General features: G+C 49.5%; 1 protein-coding gene across 5 annotated transcripts in view; it reads right to left on the reverse strand.

Moving 5' to 3' along the window:
- GOLGA1 (golgin A1) overlaps nt 1-17678 on the reverse strand; it is a 217811-nt gene that overhangs the window by 51107 nt on the left and 149026 nt on the right. For all 5 annotated transcript variants that reach the window (XM_063936885.1, XM_063936884.1, XM_063936886.1 and 2 more), the window contains one exon: nt 15310-15470. In XM_063936885.1, coding sequence (XP_063792955.1) covers nt 15310-15470 — 161 coding nt within the window. The remainder of the gene's footprint in view (nt 1-15309; nt 15471-17678) is intronic.

Genomic DNA, 17678 nt, shown 5'->3' on the forward strand with positions numbered 1-17678 from the left:
TTTTGACAATCGAGAGACTGATACGTCAACTCCCGGGGGTTCTTCCCAGAATTTCCTACCTTCGCGAGCAAATGGGAAAGTGTGCAAAAATCTTTTTGACACTTGGTATTTTTTGTATGGATTTTTCCAGGCTAATTTAAATAGGTCATCTAACTCTGCAGAATAAAAGGAAAGTGACATTAGGCTTGTTTTGTGTAAAGAAAAACGACTGCTGTGACGCATCATCCTCTAGAGGGAGCTTTAACACGTCCCGTATAGCCAGAATGAGGGGTTCATTACCCTGAGCAGAAGTGGAATCCCCACTAACAGGATCCAAGTCATCCCCATCCTCCTGTATTTCCTCATCTGAATCAGAGAGTAGAGCAGATAATCTGAATCAGAGAGTAGAGCAGGTAAACCACACTTTTGTGGTCCTGAGTTAGAGAGGGGGGCTGTGTAACATCTGCCCTAGCAGCTAAGTCTGCAACAGCCTGTTGTAGTAGCTGAGTTTTCTGAACATTAGCAGAGTTGTGATGACATATCAGACATCATAGTCTTAAGAGCCCCTAACCAGGATGGCTCTGGTCCCTCTCCCTCAGCCCCTTCACTGAGCTGTGAAGATTGGTTGCATTGTGCACATGAAACAGAATCAGATAAGGGTGAGAAGTTGGTGTGGCATAGTTTGTGTATACCCATGTTTACAGTAATCACAATGACATACACATACACACAGGCAGTAATACTTAGCAAGCCTACCCTTACTGTATGTGAGAGGAGACACACAGAGAGAGAAGACCAGCACTCCCCAGCTATACAGCCCCAGTGAGGCTGTCAGCTTACTATATCACAGTGAAACACTAATGATTTCTGTCCTGTATAGGACACAGATTTGTGTACCTTAGCGGCTCTCCCCCTTTGCTACACCCTGTACCAGTTTTCCAGTGTGGCTTGTGAGTCAGGAGGAGCTGTGTATGCTTGCTGCTGCAGCATTAAGCAGAGGAAGGTGCCAAAATGCCGCTGGTCCCACTCTGAGTTAGCTCCGCCCCCCCAATGGCGCCGGAGCTACAGAGATGTTTATACTGGAAATGTCTCCTAGTTTGCTTAAAAACACACAAGTGCTAGTTTAAGCCACCGCTGGCAAGTTTACACAGGGGGCTCTAGCGGGTCCCATATGCCGCATCCGTGGGTAGCCGCAACCATGAACCAGGGGACCCCCTGGCTTGTACTCACCACAGTCGTCACCTCCAGGCACTTGTTAGGGGTGTGCGGCGCGCTGCGATTGCGACAGCTAAGGCACAGTGCCCCGCTGAACAACCTCTCAGGACGGTGATCGTGCAGCGGGGAAGCGGCTCTGACACCTCGCAAGGCCGGAATAGACAACAGGGGACCAAGTGCCTTACAACTCTGCATTCCTTCTCAGTGGAAAGCCCACTGTGACAGCGCGCCAAATTAGGAAAACAAGATAGCCAAAACTTAATTTTTTTATTCACCTCGCCGCTAGGCTTCCCTGCAGCGAGGAATACACCATCCCTGCGCCTGTCCGCACCCTTCTGTTCCTTGAATTGTATGTGATCTCTGATCTATCCGTGCTCTGATCTCTCTATATATCCGATAGTGGCGTCTCCGGCTGCGCTATTTGTCTACAGCGGGTGGCGATTGAGGAAGCCGCCAAGGGGCTCCACGCAGCACCCCCTTCTTCTGGCTGTGCTCGCCGGCCCGCCAACCACCTGAGCTGCGCTGCGCCCTGCCTCTGCTCCGGAGTTGCCCGCTATGTCTAACCGGCTGATTCCTCCAGCACTTCTCAGCCCAGCGGGGGAAATATATTTAGGAGCTGCGCTGCTGTACAGTACTCACCGTTAGAGGAAGACTTCTGTATGAGAGGCTGATCCCTTCAGCCGGGATTTTAGTCTCAAGTGTACTCCTAAAGTACATGCCAAACCAGCCCACACCCTCCTTTCTGTCGAGTGGGATCGGGCGACACAAACAATAAAAAAATAAGAATTTACTTACCGATAATTCTATTTCTCGTAGTCCGTAGTGGATGCTGGGGACTCCGTCAGGACCATGGGGAATAGCGGCTCCGCAGGAGACAGGGCACAAAAGTAAAAGCTTTAGGATCAGGTGGTGTGCACTGGCTCCTCCCCCTATGACCCTCCTCCAAGCCTCAGTTAGGATACTGTGCCCGGACGAGCGTACACAATAAGGAAGGATTTTGAATCCCGGGTAAGACTCATACCAGCCACACCAATCACACTGTACAACCTGTGATCTGAACCCAGTTAACAGCATGATAACAGCGGAGCCTCTGAAAAGATGGCTCACAACAATAATAACCCGATTTTTGTAACAATAACTATGTACAAGTATTGCAGACAATCCGCACTTGGGATGGGCGCCCAGCATCCACTACGGACTACGAGAAATAGAATTATCGGTAAGTAAATTCTTATTTTCTCTGACGTCCTAAGTGGATGCTGGGGACTCCGTCAGGACCATGGGGATTATACCAAAGCTCCCAAACGGGCGGGAGAGTGCGGATGACTCTGCAGCACCGAGTGAGAGAACTCCAGGTCCTCCTCAGCCAGGGTGTGCCCCTGACCAAGTAGCAGCTCGGCAAAGTTGTAAAGCCGAGACCCCTCGGGCAGCCGCCCAAGATGAGCCCACCTTCCTTTTGGAATGGGCATTTACATATTTTGGCTGTGGCAGGCCTGCCACAGAATGTGCAAGCTGAATTGTACTACACATCCAACTAGCAATCGTCTGCTTAGAAGCAAGAGCACCCAGTTTGTTGGGTGCATACAGGATAACAGCAAGTCAGTTTTCCTGACTCCAGCCGTCCTGGAAACCTATATTTTCAGGGCCCTGACAACATCTAGCAACTTGGAGTCCTCCAAGTCCCTAGTAGCCGCAGGTACCACAATAAGCTGGTTCAGGTGAAACGCTGACACCACCTTAGGGAGAAACTGGGGACGAGTCCGCAGCTCTGCCCTGTCCGAATGGACAATCAGATATGGGCTTTTGTGAGACAAAGCCGCCAATTTTGACACTCGCCTGGCCGAGGCCAGGGCCAACATCATGGTCACTTTCCATGTGAGATATTTTAAATCCACAGATTTGAGCGGTTTAAACCAATGTGATTTGAGGAATCCCAGAACTACGTTGAGATCCCACAGTGCCACTGGAGGCACAAAAGGGGGTTGTATATGCAGTACTCCCTTGATAAACTTCTGGACTTCAGGAACTGAAGCCAATTCTTTCTGGAAGAAAATCGACAGGGACGAAATTTGAACCTTAATGGACCCCAATTTGAGGCCCATAGACACTCCTGTTTGCCGGAAATGCAGGAATCGACCGAGTTGAAATTTCTTCGTGGGGCCTTCCTGGCCTCACACCACGCAACATATTTTCGCCACATGTGGTGATAATGTTGTGCGGTCACCTCCTTCCTGGCTTTGACCAGGGTAGGAATGACCTCTTCCGGAATGCCTTTTTCCCTTAGGATCCGGCGTTCAACCGCCATGCCGTCAAACGCAGCCGCGGTAAGTCTTGGAACAGACATGGTACTTGCTGAAGCAAGTCCCTTCTTAGCGGCAGAGGCCATGAGTCCTCTGTGAGCATCTCTTGAAGTTCCGGGTACCAAGTCCTTCTTGGCCAATCCGGAGCCACGAGTATAGTTCTTACTCCTCTACGTCTTATAATTCTCAGTACCTTAGGTATGAGAAGCAGAGGAGGGAACACATACACCGACTGGTACACCCACGGTGTTACCAGAACGTCCACAGCTATTGCCTGAGGGTCTCTTGACCTGGCGCAATACCTGTCCAGTTTTTTGTTCAGGCGGGACGCCATCATGTCCACCTTTGGTCTTTCCCAACGGTTCACAATCATGTGGAAGACTTCCCGATGAAGTCCCCACTCTCCCGGGTGGAGGTCGTGCTGAGGAAGTCTGCTTCCCAGTTGTCCACTCCCGGAATGAACACTGCTGACAGTGCTATCACATGATTTTCCGCCCAGTGAAGAATCCTTGCAGTTTCTGCGATTGTCCTCCTGCTTCTTGTGCCGCCCTGTCTGTTTACGTGGGCGACTGCCGTGATGTTGTCCCACTGGATCAATACCGGCTGACCTTGAAGCAGAGGTCTTGCTAAGCTTAGAGCATTGTAAATTGCTCTTAGCTCCAGTATATTTATGTGGAGAGAAGTCTCCAGACTTGATCACACTCCCTGGAAATTTTTTCCTTGTGTGACTGCTCCCCAGCCTTTCAGGCTGGCATCCGTGGTCACCAGGACCCAGTCCTGGATGCCGAATCTGTGGCCCTTTAGTAGATGAGCACTCTGCAGCCACCACAGAAGAGACACCCTTGTCCTTGGAGACAGGGTTATTTCCAGCAGATCCCACTGAAAAGTTCTTGCGTGAAATCTGCCGAATGGAATCGCTTCGTAAGAAGCCACCATTTTTCCCAGGACCCTTGTGCAATGATGCACTGACACTTTTCCTGGTTTTAGGAGGTTCCTGACTAGCTCGGATAACTCCCTGGCTTTCTCCTCCGGGAGAAACACCTTATTCTGGACTGTGTCCAGAATCATCCCTAGGAACAGCAGACGTGTCGTCGGAGACAGCTGCGATTTTGGAATATTTAGAATCCACCCGTGCTGTCGTAGAACTACTTGAGATAGTGCTACTCCGACCTCCAACTGTTCTCTGGACCTTGCCCTTATCAGGAGATCGTCCAAGTAAGGGATAATTAAGACGCCTTTTCTTTGAAGAAGAATCATCATTTCGGCCATTACCTTGGTAAAGACCCGGGGTGCCGTGGACAATCCAAACGGCAGCGTCTGAAACGGATAGTGACAGTTTTGTACCACGAACCTGAGGTACCCTTGGTGAGAAGGGCAAATTGGGACATGGAGGTAAGCATCCTTGATGTCCAGGGACACCATATAGTCCCCTTCTTCCTGGTTCGCTATCACTGCTCTGAGTGACTCCATCTTGATTTGAACCTTTGTATGTAAGTGTTCAAATATTTCAGATTTAGAATAGGTCTCACCGAGCCGTCTGGCTTCAGTACCACAATATAGTGTGGAATAATACCCCTTTCCTTGTTGTAGGAGGGGTACTTTGATTATCACCTGCTGGGAATACAGCTTGTGAATTGTTTCCAATACTGCCTCCCTGTCGGAGGGAGACGTTGGTAAAGCAAACTTCAGGAACCTGCGAGGGGGAGACGTCTCGAATTTCCAATCTGCACCCCTGGGATACTACTTGTAGGATCCAGGGGTCCACTTGCGAGTGAGCCCACTGCGTGCTGAAACTCTTGAGACGACCCCCCACCGCACCTGTTTGTACGGCCCCAGCGTCATGCTGAGGACTTGGCAGAAGCGGTGGAAGGCTTCTGTTCCTGGGAATGGGCTGCCTGCTGCAGTCTTCTTCCCTTACCTCTATCCCTGGGCAGATATGACTGGCCTTTTGCCCGCCTGCCCTTATGGGGACGAAAGGACTGAGGCTGAAAAGACGATGTCTTTTTCTGCTGAGATGTGACTTGGGGTAAAAAAGGTGGATTTTCCAGCTGTTGCCGTGGCCACCAGGTCCGATGGACCGACCCCAAATAACTCCTCCCCTTTATACGGCAATACTTCCATGTGCCGTTTGGAATCTGCATCACCTGACCACTGTCGTGTCCATAAACATCTTCTGGCAGATATGGACATCGCACTTACTCTTGATGCCAGAGTGCAAATATCCCTCTGTGCATCTCGCATATATAGAAATGCATCCTTTAAATGCTCTATAGTCAATAAAATACTGTCCCTGTCAAGGGTATCAATATTTCCAGTCAGGGAATCCGACCAAGCCACCCCAGCGCTGCCCATCCAGGCTGAGGCGATCGCTGGTCGCAGTATAACACCAGTATGTGTGTATATACTTTTTAGGATATTTTCCAGCCTCCTATCAGTTGGCTCCTTGAGGGCGGCCGTATCTGGAGACGGTAACGCCACTTGTTTTGATAATCGTGTGAGCGCCTTATCCACCCTAAGGGGTGTTTCCCAACGCGCCATAACTTCTGGCGGGAAAGGGTATACCGCCAATAATTTTCTATCGGGGGAAACCCACGTATCATCACACACTTCATTTAATTTATCTGATTCAGGAAAAACCACATGTAGTTTTTTCACACTCCACATAATACCCTTTTTTGTGGTACTTGTAGTATCAGAAATATGTAACATCTCCTTCATTGCCCTTAACAAGTAACGTGTGGCCCTAAAGGAAAATACGTTTGTTTCTTCACCGTCGACACTGGAGTCAGTGTCCGTGTCCGCCCCTGACGGTGTTTGAGACGCCTGGACAGGTACTAATTGGTTTGCCGGCCGTCTCATGTCGTCAACCGACATTGCAGCGTGTTGACATTATCACGTAATTCCTTAAATAAGCCATCCATTCCGGTGTCGACTCCCTAGAGAGTGACATCACCATTACAGGCAATTGCTCCGCCTCCTCACCAACATCGTCCTCATACATGTCGACACACACGTACCGACACACAGCACACACACAGGGAATGCTCTGATAGAGGACAGGACCCCACTAGCCCTTTGGGGAGACCTAGGGAGAGTTTGCCAGCACACACCAAAAACGCTATAATTATACAGGGACAACCTTTATATAAGTGTTTTTCCCTTATAGCATTTTAATATATATAGTCATATCGCCAAATAAGTGCCCCCCCTCTCTGTTTTAACCCTGTTTCTGTAGTGCAGTGCAGGGGAGAGCCTGGGAGCCTTCCCACCAGCATTTCTGTGAGGGAAAATGGCGCTGTGTGCTGAGGAGAATAGGCCCCGCCCCCTTTTCGGCGGGCTTCTTCTCCCGTTTTTCTGAGACCTGGCAGGGGTTAAATACATCCATATAGCCCCCAGGGGCTATATGTGATGTATTTTTAGCCAGAATAAGGTACTATCATTGCTGTCCAGGGCGCCCCCCCCAGCGCCCTGCACCCTCAGTGACCGCTGCTATGAAGTGTGCTGACAACAATGGCGCACAGCTGCAGTGCTGTGATCTACCTTATGAAGACTGAAAAGTCTTCTGCCGCCGGTTTCTGGACCTCTTCACTTTTCGGCATCTGCAAGGGGGTCGGCGGCGTGGCTCCGGGACGAACCCCAGGGTGAGACCTGTGTTCCGACTCCCTCTGGAGCTAATGGTGTCCAGTAGCCTAAGAAGCCAATCCATCCTGCACGCAGGTGAGTTCACTTCTCTCCCCTAAGTCCCTCGATGCAGTGAGCCTGTTGCCAGCAGGACTCACTGAAAATAAAAAAAAAACCTAACAAAACTTTTACTCTAAGCAGCTCTTTAGGAGAGCCACCTAGATTGCACCCTTCTCGGCCGGGCACAAAAATCTAACTGAGGCTTGGAGTAGGGTCATAGGGGGAGGAGCCAGTGCACACCACCTGATCCTAAAGCTTTTACTTTTGTGCCCTGTCTCCTGCGGAGCCGCTATTCCCCATGGTCCTGACGGAGTCCCCAGCATCCACTTAGGACGTCAGAGAAAAAAGCTTATGTGGAGCAAGTGCTCCTTTCTGTGCTTCCACCTCCTAGCACAATTTTTCAAACTGGAAGGATAGGCGGGCGTGAAGGGGGAGGAGCCAGCTGTGAATATTTTTTATTTAATTAATTCATTGTGCCACCTCCGGCCTGCAGCCTTCTCATCCCAGCTGTATAGATCTCCTTTGTCCCCTAGTGGATGATAGAGAAATTGTTCTCTAATGGGCAAAACCATGTGCACTGCAGGGGGGCAGATATAACATGTGCAGAGAGAGTTAGATTTGGGTGGGGTGTGTTCAAACTGAAATCTAAATTGCAGTGTAAAAATAAAGCAGCCAGTATTTACCCTGCACAGAAACAATATAACCCAGTTAAATCTAAATCTCTCTGCACATGTTATGTTTGCCCCACCTGCAGTGCACATGGTTTTGCCCATTAGAGAACAATTTTGCTGCTGCGATCAGGTCTGAATTACGTCCTATAGGGGGTAATTCCAAGTTGATCGCAGCAGGAATTTTTTTAGCAGTTGGGCAAAACCATGTGCACTGCAGGGGAGGCAGATATAACATGTGCAGAGAGAGAGAGATTTGGGTGTGGTGAGTCAAATCTGCAATCTAAATTGCAGTGTAAAAAATAAAGCAGCCAGTATTTACCCTGCACAGAAACAAAATAACCCACCCAAATCTAACTCTCTCTGCAAATGTTATATCTGCCCCCCTGCAGTGCACATGGTTTTGCCCAACTGCTAAAAAATTTCCTGCTGCGATCAACTTGGAATTACCCCCTATGTGCGAATGAGTCTGAACCTGTATATGGGCCCTCATTCAGAGTTTATTGCACGTAGCAACTTTTTGCTGCTCGTGCGATCAACTTGACGCCGCCTATGGGGTGGTGTATTTTAGCATAGCAGGGCTGCGATCGCTTGTGCAGCCCTGCTATGCTAAACAAGTTTCCTGCAAAACAAGACCAGGGTCAGACTTACTTACCCTGTGCGACGGATCCAGCGACGAAGGTTCCGGGATTGACGTCAGACATCCACCTGCGCTCGGATTTCCACGACCGGAAACCGGTAAGTATCCGCCCAGGAACGCCTCCCCGCTGTCGATCTTCTTGCGATCACTTTCTTCTCTCTTCTGGTCGTTGCCCGGCGACGTCGGTCGCTGGGGAACGGCGCGTGTGCGCATTGCGGGCGCCGCGCAGTTCTGACCCGTTCGCACCGCTGCATGCGAACGGGTTGGAATGACCCCCATGAAGTGCTACGATGCAGCGGCCGAGACTTATTTTCACACCAGGTTCTGTTGTGCTTCATCAGCCACTTTATACATATTTGACATTAATTCCTATGTGGTTAAAGTCGCAGCTCTGTGTCACTGGTACAGACTGAGTGGGTGTACCGCTGCGTCTGCGCTACAATGCTCGGTCCGGCCCACTAGCACTGTATCTTGTATTAAAGCTAAGTGTATGAGGGCACATCTGTAGGCATACTCCATATGGGAAAATAAGATTTTACTCGCTGGTAAATCTATTTCTCGTAGTCCGTAGTGGATGCTGGGGACTCCGTAAGGACCATGGGGAATAGACGGGCTCCGCAGGAGACTGGGCACTCTAAGAAAGATTTAGTACTACTGGTGTGCACTGGCTCCTCCCTCTATGCCCCTCCTCCAGACCTCAGTTAAGGAAACTGTGCCCGGAAGAGCTGACATTACAAGGAAAGGATTTTGGAATCCAGGGTAAGACTCATACCAGCCACACCAATCACACCGTATAACTTGTGATAAACTTACCCAGTCAACAGTATGAACAACAACAGAGCATCAAACAATGGATGCCAACATAACATAACTCTTCATTAAGCAATAACTATATACACGTATTGCAGAAAGTCCGCACTTGGGACGGGCGCCCAGCATCCACTACGGACTACGAGAAATAGATTTACCGGTGAGTAAAATATTATTTCTCTAACGTCCTAGTGGATGCTGGGGACTCCGTAAGGACCATGGGGATTATACCAAAGCTCCCAAACGGGCGGGAGAGTGCGGATGACTCTGCAGCACCGAATGGGCAAACACAAGGTCCTCCTCAGCCAGGGTATCAAACTTGTAGAACTTAGCAAATGTGTTTGAACCCGACCAAGTAGCTGCTCGGCAAAGCTGTAATGCCGAGACCCCTCGGGCAGCCGCCCAAGAAGAGCCCACTTTCCTTGTGGAATGGGCTTTCACTGATTTTGGATGCGGCAATCCAGCCGCAGAATGAGCCTGCTGAATCGTGTTACAGATCCAGCGAGCAATAGTTTGCTTTGAAGCAGGAGCACCCAGCTTGTTGGATGCATACAGGATAAACAGCGAGTCAGTCTTCCTGACTCCAGCCGTCCTGGCTACATAGATCTTCAAAGCCCTGACTACATCAAGCAACTTGGAATCCTCCAAGTCACGAGTAGCCGCAGGCACCACAATAGGTTGGTTCAAATGAAAAGATGACACCACCTTCGGCAGAAATTGCGGACGAGTCCGTAATTCTGCCCTGTCCATATGGAAGACCAGATAGGGGCTTTTACATGACAAAGCCGCCAATTCTGACACACGCCTAGCCGAAGCTAACGCCAATAGCATGACCACCTTCCACGTGAGATACTTTAGCTCCACGGTCTTAAGTGGCTCAAACCAGTGGGATTTCAGGAAACCCAACACCACGTTGAGATCCGAAGGTGCCACTGGTGGCACAAAAGGGGGCTGAATATGCAGCACTCCCTTAACAAACGTCTGAACTTCAGGAAGAGAAGCCAGTTCCTTTTGAAAGAAAATGGATAGGGCCGAAATCTGGACCTTTATGGACCCCAACTTCAAGCCCATAGTCACTCCAGACTGTAGGAAGTGCAGGAACCGGCCCAGCTGGAATTCCTCTGTAGGGGCCTTCCTGGCCTCACACCAGGCAACATATTTTCGCCATATACGGTGATAGTGTTTTGCTGTCACGTCCTTCCTAGCCTTTATCAGCGTAGGAATAACTTCATCCGGAATGCCTTTTTCCGCTAGGATCCTGCGTTCAACCGCCATGCCGTCAAACGCAGCCACGATAAGTCTTGGAACAGACAGGGCCCCTGTTGCAACAGGTCCTGTCTGAGAGGCAGAGGCCATGGGTCCTCTGTGAGCATTTCTTGCAGTTCCGGGTACCAAGTCCTTCTTGGCCAATCCGGAACAATGAGTATTGTTCTCACTCCTCTTTTTCTTACGATTCTCAGTACCTTGGGTATGAGAGGAAGAGGAGGAAACACATAGACCGACTGGAACACCCACGGTGTTACTAGTGCGTCCACAGCTATCGCCCGAGGGTCTCTTGACCTTGCGCAACACCTTTGTAGCTTTTTGTTGAGACGGGATGCCATCATGTCCACCTGTGGCAGTTCCCATCGATTTGTAATCTGAGTGAAGACTTCGTGATGAAGTCCCCACTCTCCCGGGTGGAGGTCGTGCCTGCTGAGGAAGTCTGCTTCCCAGTTGTCCACTCCCGGAATGAACACTGCTGACAGTGCTTGCACGTGATTCTCCGCCCAACGAAGAATCCTGGTGGCTTCCGCCATCGCCACTCTGCTTCTTGTGCCGCCCTGGCGGTTTACATGAGCCACTGCGGTGATGTTGTCTGACTGAATCAGCACCGGTTGGTTTCGAAGCAAAGGCTCCGCTTGACTCAGGGCGTTGTATATGGCCCTTAGTTCCAGGATATTTATGTGCAGACAAGCCTCCTGACTTGACCACAACCCTTGGAAGTTTCTTCCCTGAGTGACTGCCCCCCATCCTCGGAGGCTCGCATCAGTGGTCACCAGGACCCAGTCCTGTATGCCGAACCTGCCGCCCTCGAGAAGGTGAGCACTCTGCAGCCACCACAGAAGAGACACCCTGGCCCTCGGGGACAGGGTGATCAGCCGATGCATCTGAAGATGCGATCCGGACCACTTGTCCAACAGATCCCACTGAAAAATCCTCGCATGGAACCTGCCGAAGGGAATGGCTTCGTACGATGCCACCATCTTTCCCAGGACTCGCGTGCAGTGATGCACCGACACCTGTTTCGGTTTTAAGAGGTCTCTGACTACAGTCACGAGCTCCTGAGCCTTCTCCGCCGGGAGAAACACCTTCTTCTGGTCTGTGTCCAGAATCATGCCCAGAAAGGGCAGACGCGTCGTAGGAATCAGCTGCGACTTTGGGATATTCCGAATCCAGCCATGCGCTGCAACACTTCCTGAGAGTGTGCTACGCTGATCAGCAACTGCTCTCTGGACCTCGCCTTTATGAGGAGTTCGTCCAAGTATGGGATAACTGTGACTCCTTGCTTTCTCAGGATCACCATCATTTCCGCCATTACCTTGGTAAATATTCTCGGTGCCGTGGAGAGCCCAAACGGCAACGTCTGGAATTGGTAATGACAGTCCTGTACCACAAATCTGAGGTACTCCTGATGAGGTGGATAAATGGGGACATGCAAGTAAGCATCCTTAATGTCCAGAGACACCATAAAATCCCCCTCTTCCAGGCTTGCAATGACCGCTCTGAGCGATTCCATTTTGAACTTGAATCTTTTCAGATAAATGTTCAGGGACTTTAAATTCAATATGGGTCTGACCGAACCGTCCGGTTTCGGTACCACAAACATTGTGGAATAGTATCCCCTTCCCTGTTGAAGTAGGGGAACCTTTACCACCACCTGCTGGAGATATAACTTGTGAATTGCCGCTAACGCAACTTCCCGTTCCATGGGGGAAGCTGGCAGGGCCGATTTGAGGTAACGGTGAGGGGGCATCACTTCGAATTGAAGCTTGTATCCCTGAGACACAATCTGTATAGCCCAGGGATCCACCTGTGAGCGAACCCACTGGTGGCTGAAATTTCGGAGACGCGCCCCCACAGCTCATGGCTCCACCTGTGGAGCCCCAGCGTCATGCGGTGGATTTAGTGGAAGCCGGGGAGGACTTCTGTTCCTGGGAACTAGCTGTATGGTGCAGCTTCTTTCCTCTACCCCTGCCTCTGGCAAGAAAGGACGCACCTCTGACCTTCTTGCTTCTTTGTGACCGAAAGGACTGCATTTGGTAATACGGTGCTTTCTTAGGCTGTGAGGGAATATATGGCAAAAAATTTGACTTCCCAGCCGTAGCTGTGGAAACTAGGTCCGAGAGACCGTCCCCAAACAATTCCTCACCCTTGTAAGGTAAAACCTCCATGTGCTTTTTGGAGTCGGCATCACCTGTCCATTGCCGAGTCCACAGGACCCTTCTGGCAGAAATTGACATTGCATTTATTCTAGAGCCCAGTAGGCAAATGTCCCTCTGGGCATCCCTCATATATAGGACAGCGTCTTTTATATGCCCCAGGGTCAGTAAAATGGTATCCTTGTCTAAGGTATCCAGTTCCTCAGACAGATTATCTGTCCATGCTGCTACAGCACTACACATCCACGCCGACGCAATTGCCGGCCTCAGTAGAGTACCTGAATGTGTATAAACAGACTTCAGGATACTTTCCTGCTTCCTATCGGCAGGATCCTTTAGGGCGGCCGTATCCTGTGACGGCAGGGCCACCTTCTTAGATAAGCGTGTCAGAGCTTTATCTACCCTAGGGGAGGATTCCCAGCGCATCCTGTCCGTTGGCGGGAAAGGGTACGCCATAAGTAACCTTTTGGAAATCAGCACTTTCCTATCGGGGGAATCCCACGCTTTTTCACATAACTCATTTAACTCATGTGAAGGGGGAAAAGTCACCTCTTGCTTTTTCTCCCCATACATATAAACCCTCTTGCCAGGGACAGGGTTTACCTCTGATATGTGCAATACATCCTTCATTGCTATAATCATGTAGCGGATGGCTTTAGCCATTTTAGGCTGCAATTTTGCATCAGCGTCATCGACACTGGAGTCAGAATCCGTGTCGATATCTGTGTCAACAATTTTGGATAGTGGGCGCTTCTGAGACCCTGACTGCCTCTGCGCTGTAGGATCAGGCATGGGCTGAGACCCCCACTGTCCCAAGGCATCAGCTTTATCCAACCTTTTATGCAAGGAGTTTACATTATCATTTAACACCTTCGACATATCCATCCAATCAGGTGTCGGCGGAGATACGTCATTCATCTGCACTTGCTCTGCCTCCACATAGCCCTCCTCGTCAAACATGCCGACACACGCGTACCGACACACCACACACACAGGGGATGCTCTATATGAGGACAGGACCCCCACAAGGCCTTTTGGAGAGACAGAGAGAGAGTATGCCAGCACACACCCCAGCGCTATATGACCCAGGAATCACACAGTAACTTAGTGTTTACCCAGTAGCTGCTGTATATATGATTAATGCGCTAAATTTATGTGCCCCACTCTCTTTTTACCCTCTTTCTACCGTGAGTCTGCAGGGGAGAGCCTGGGGAGCTTCCTCTCAGCGGAGCTGTGGAGAGAAAATGGCGCTGGTGAGTGCTGAGGAAGAAAGCCCCGCCCCCTCAGCGGCGGGCTTCTGTCCCGCGATTTTGTGTAAAATTAATGGCGGGGGCTCATGCATATTACAGTGCCCAACTGTATATATGCTGCTTTTGCCAGGAGGTAATCAATTGCTGCCCAGGGCGCCCCCCCCCCCCCTGCGCCCTACAGTGACCGGAGTGTGTGGGTTAGTGTGGGCGCAATGGCGCACAGCTGCAGTGCTGTGCGCTACCTCATATGAAGACAGGAGTCTTCTGCCGCCGATTTTGACGTCTTCTTGCTTCAACCCGCCGGCTTCTGTCTCTGCGAGGGGGACGGCGGCGCGGCTCCGGGAACGGACGACCAAGGTTAGGTTCCTGTGTTTGATCCCTCTGGAGCTAATGGTGTCCAGTAGCCTAAGAAGCGCAACCTAGCCGCAGTTAGTAGGTTTGCTTCTCTCCCCTCAGTCCCACGTAGCAGAGAGTCTGTTGCCAGCAGAAGCTCTCTGAAAATAAAAAACCTAATTAAAATACTTTCTTATTAGCAAGCCCAGGAGAGCTCACTAAAATGCACCCAGCTCTGTCCGGGCACAGATTCTAAATGAGGTCTGGAGGAGGGGCATAGAGGGAGGAGCCAGTGCACACCAGTAGTACGAAATCTTTCTTAGAGTGCCCAGTCTCCTGCGGAGCCCGTCTATTCCCCATGGTCCTTACGGAGTCCCCAGCATCCACTAGGATGTTAGAGAAATTATGCTGAGTCTTTTATGCTACATTTCTACTAATATCTGAAGATATTAAAGGCACATACAAAACAGTTACAACTACTGCTGTTATGACAGAACATAATATTACAGAGTTTCATATGCTCATCATCTCACAGATAAGTCACTCACTGAATTAGTCTGTGTGTTCTTACTTAAAGCTCCTTTACCATCTAAAGTGGGGAACATATTCGTCTACCACTTTAAAATGCCTGCAGACGTGGGGCGTGAAGAACCAATGAAAAGCTGCAATGCCCATAATTATTCACGTGCCCATCAAAGCATCACACAGTGACAGCCCTGAGCTGTAATGATGCAGGTGCTAGAACTTTCACTGAATATTAGCAGTTGATCACTATGAAAACTGATGCAATTATACTTATTACAGTGATCAATAGTTCTCTATTTTGACAAGAATCGATGTTAAGTCACCTTCAGGTGAACACAAAACAGGGGAACACACCATAGTGGATGTACAATCACCTATAAGTATATACCCTTTAACATTCACAGCAACAACATTCTTAAATTGCAATATGCGGTCAGAAAGCAAGTAAAAATGGACTGGTCTAGTACTGTCCTAGTATTGCCATACCTGTGACTCTCGTGCCAGCAGGGCATCCTTCTGCTCCTGTAGCTGCTCTCGGACAGCACTGGCGTGCTTCTCAGCAGTCTCTGCACTCTGGGTTACTTTGGCTTTGTACGTTTCAAGTTCTGACTGTAACTGCTGCATTCGTAATACGATAACATCATAATCTAATAAAAACAAACAATTAAAGCATCATGGAAATGATCACAGAATGATGTGGCAAACGGTTCTCCATACAGTCAACCACAATGAATGTGCCCCCTGCTTTCCATTCCGCTTGTTGCCGAGCTTCCATATCTGTACAAATTTTTACTGCACAAATTTCCAAAAGATTTGGCAGCTCAGGAACTAGACTGAACAACAGCATTGTGCCATGACAGACAATCATGGAGGTTGAACGCAGAAAGGAAGAACAGAGCTAAATGCAAATCATCTCATTGTTTAAAAAAATTAATACAGAAAACCATCTTTAAATGGACACAATAAAGCTCTTAGTAGTGTGGCTTGTCAGTGGCACAGCAAGCGTCCAACTGTTCAGAACAAGTTGGGAACGGATGCATTTCGCTGCCTGAGCCAAGCGATCACAGACTTGTTTGACCCCACTGGACCTGGGACAATAGGCGATGCCCTCTTACGGGCATTAAACACCTGTTACTGACTCCTCCCACTGTGCAGTGGGAGGGTAACTCGCTGCCACACCAGGTTCCTTTAATCAGCACCTGGAACAGATTCTGCTGTGTATGCGTAGATAAGCTGCAGCCACACCACCTGATCCACTGGTCACTCACCATGGATCAGGCCCTGCACGGTAGCTGGCAGGGGGCAGAGATAGAGGGCTCAACCCAGAACAGCCGAAGAGGATTGTATTTGATGCTTATTGTTCAAATAGACTTAAAAAAAGACTCTTCCCCTGTGCAAGTATTGCTGAGTGAGGGGGTACAGTATATGGATGTTCACAAAAACACTTGTTGATGTCACAACAGAAGATATATATATATATATATATATATATATATATATATATCTATATATATATATCTATATATATATATAGAGAGAGAGAGAGAGAGAGAAAGAGAGAGAGAGAGAGAGAGAGAGAGAGAGAGAGAGAGAGAGAGAGATAAAACCAGGCTCGCAGGCCTCCTTTTATCCTAATCCACCCTGTGGTTTTTACCAAATCAACTTAAGTGCATGTGTCTGGCATGCTCATCTTTAACAATGGCAGTGGGGAGTCGTCACTCCTCTGTGCCTTAGTCAACCTAAGGTGACAGTCGCAGCTCAGGTGCCAGCAATGTCTGGAGTGGGTAAAAATCCCTCCAGAACTGATTTCAAGGATGCTGCTAAGGGACCAAGCCAGCCACCTCTAGACTGAATCTGAGTTCCAGAGATGGGCAATCATGGTCTCCGCAGAGTCCCCTGGCCAAAGAGTGGGAGTCCTCTTGGGCTCCCTGGACCAGCCATTTAGCTGGCTGTATTGACCAGCTTTCCCTGTACCTTCCCAAGCCACTCTCATGGAGGAAGGCTGTATAGGAAGGCATTCCGTTTCCCTGGGAGGGGGCACACGGACCCAGCAGCTCACAGTGAGCTCTGGATTCCCCCTATAGCATTATGGAGTAAAATGCATTTTATATTTAAATACATACTTTTTACACACTGGGGGTAATTCCAAGTTGATCGCAGCAGGAATTAGCAGTTGGGCAAAACCATGTGCGCTGCAGGGGAGGCAGATATAACATGTGCAGAGAGAGTTAGATTTGGGTGGGGTGTGTTCAATCTGCAATCTAATTTGCAGTGTAAAAATAAAGCAGCCAGTATTTACCCTGCACAGAAATAAAATAACCCACCCAAATCTAACTCTCTCTGCACATGTTATATCTGCCTCCCCTGCAGTGCACATGGTTTTGTCCAACTGCTAAAAAATTTCTTGCTGCGATCAACTTGGAATTACCCCCACTGTGCAGGCTTTAACCACCACAGCACTGACGCTTGGGACCTGCGGTGCCAGCTCAGTGCTGCACATACATATAAAATACAATTATACATTTTATTTTAAACATTTGCTCTTACATTTAATACACTGAGCACTGGGCTCCCGGAGCCCTGCAGTCTGGGACTGCTGGGGCTCTCCCCTGGGGCAGCGCAGCGCACAGAGTGTAAACAAGTCAAAGAGCAGCACTGGGAGACGGCTTTCCCAGTCCCCTCAGCGGGCAGGTCCATTCACTCTCCCCCGGTTAAAAAGACCAATTGTCTGCCCTCAGTGGCGGGAGTCTGGGGCAGCGGGCTCTCCTTGTTCCCAAGCATGCATGCACACTGCCTTGCAGCCCTGGCACTAATAGTTCCGGCTGCAGCGGCTTAGGTACTCAGTCGTTAATGCT

Source organism: Pseudophryne corroboree, chromosome 8 (genome assembly GCF_028390025.1).
Source record: "Pseudophryne corroboree isolate aPseCor3 chromosome 8, aPseCor3.hap2, whole genome shotgun sequence".
In the NCBI taxonomy this organism is placed as follows: Eukaryota; Metazoa; Chordata; class Amphibia; order Anura; family Myobatrachidae; genus Pseudophryne; species Pseudophryne corroboree.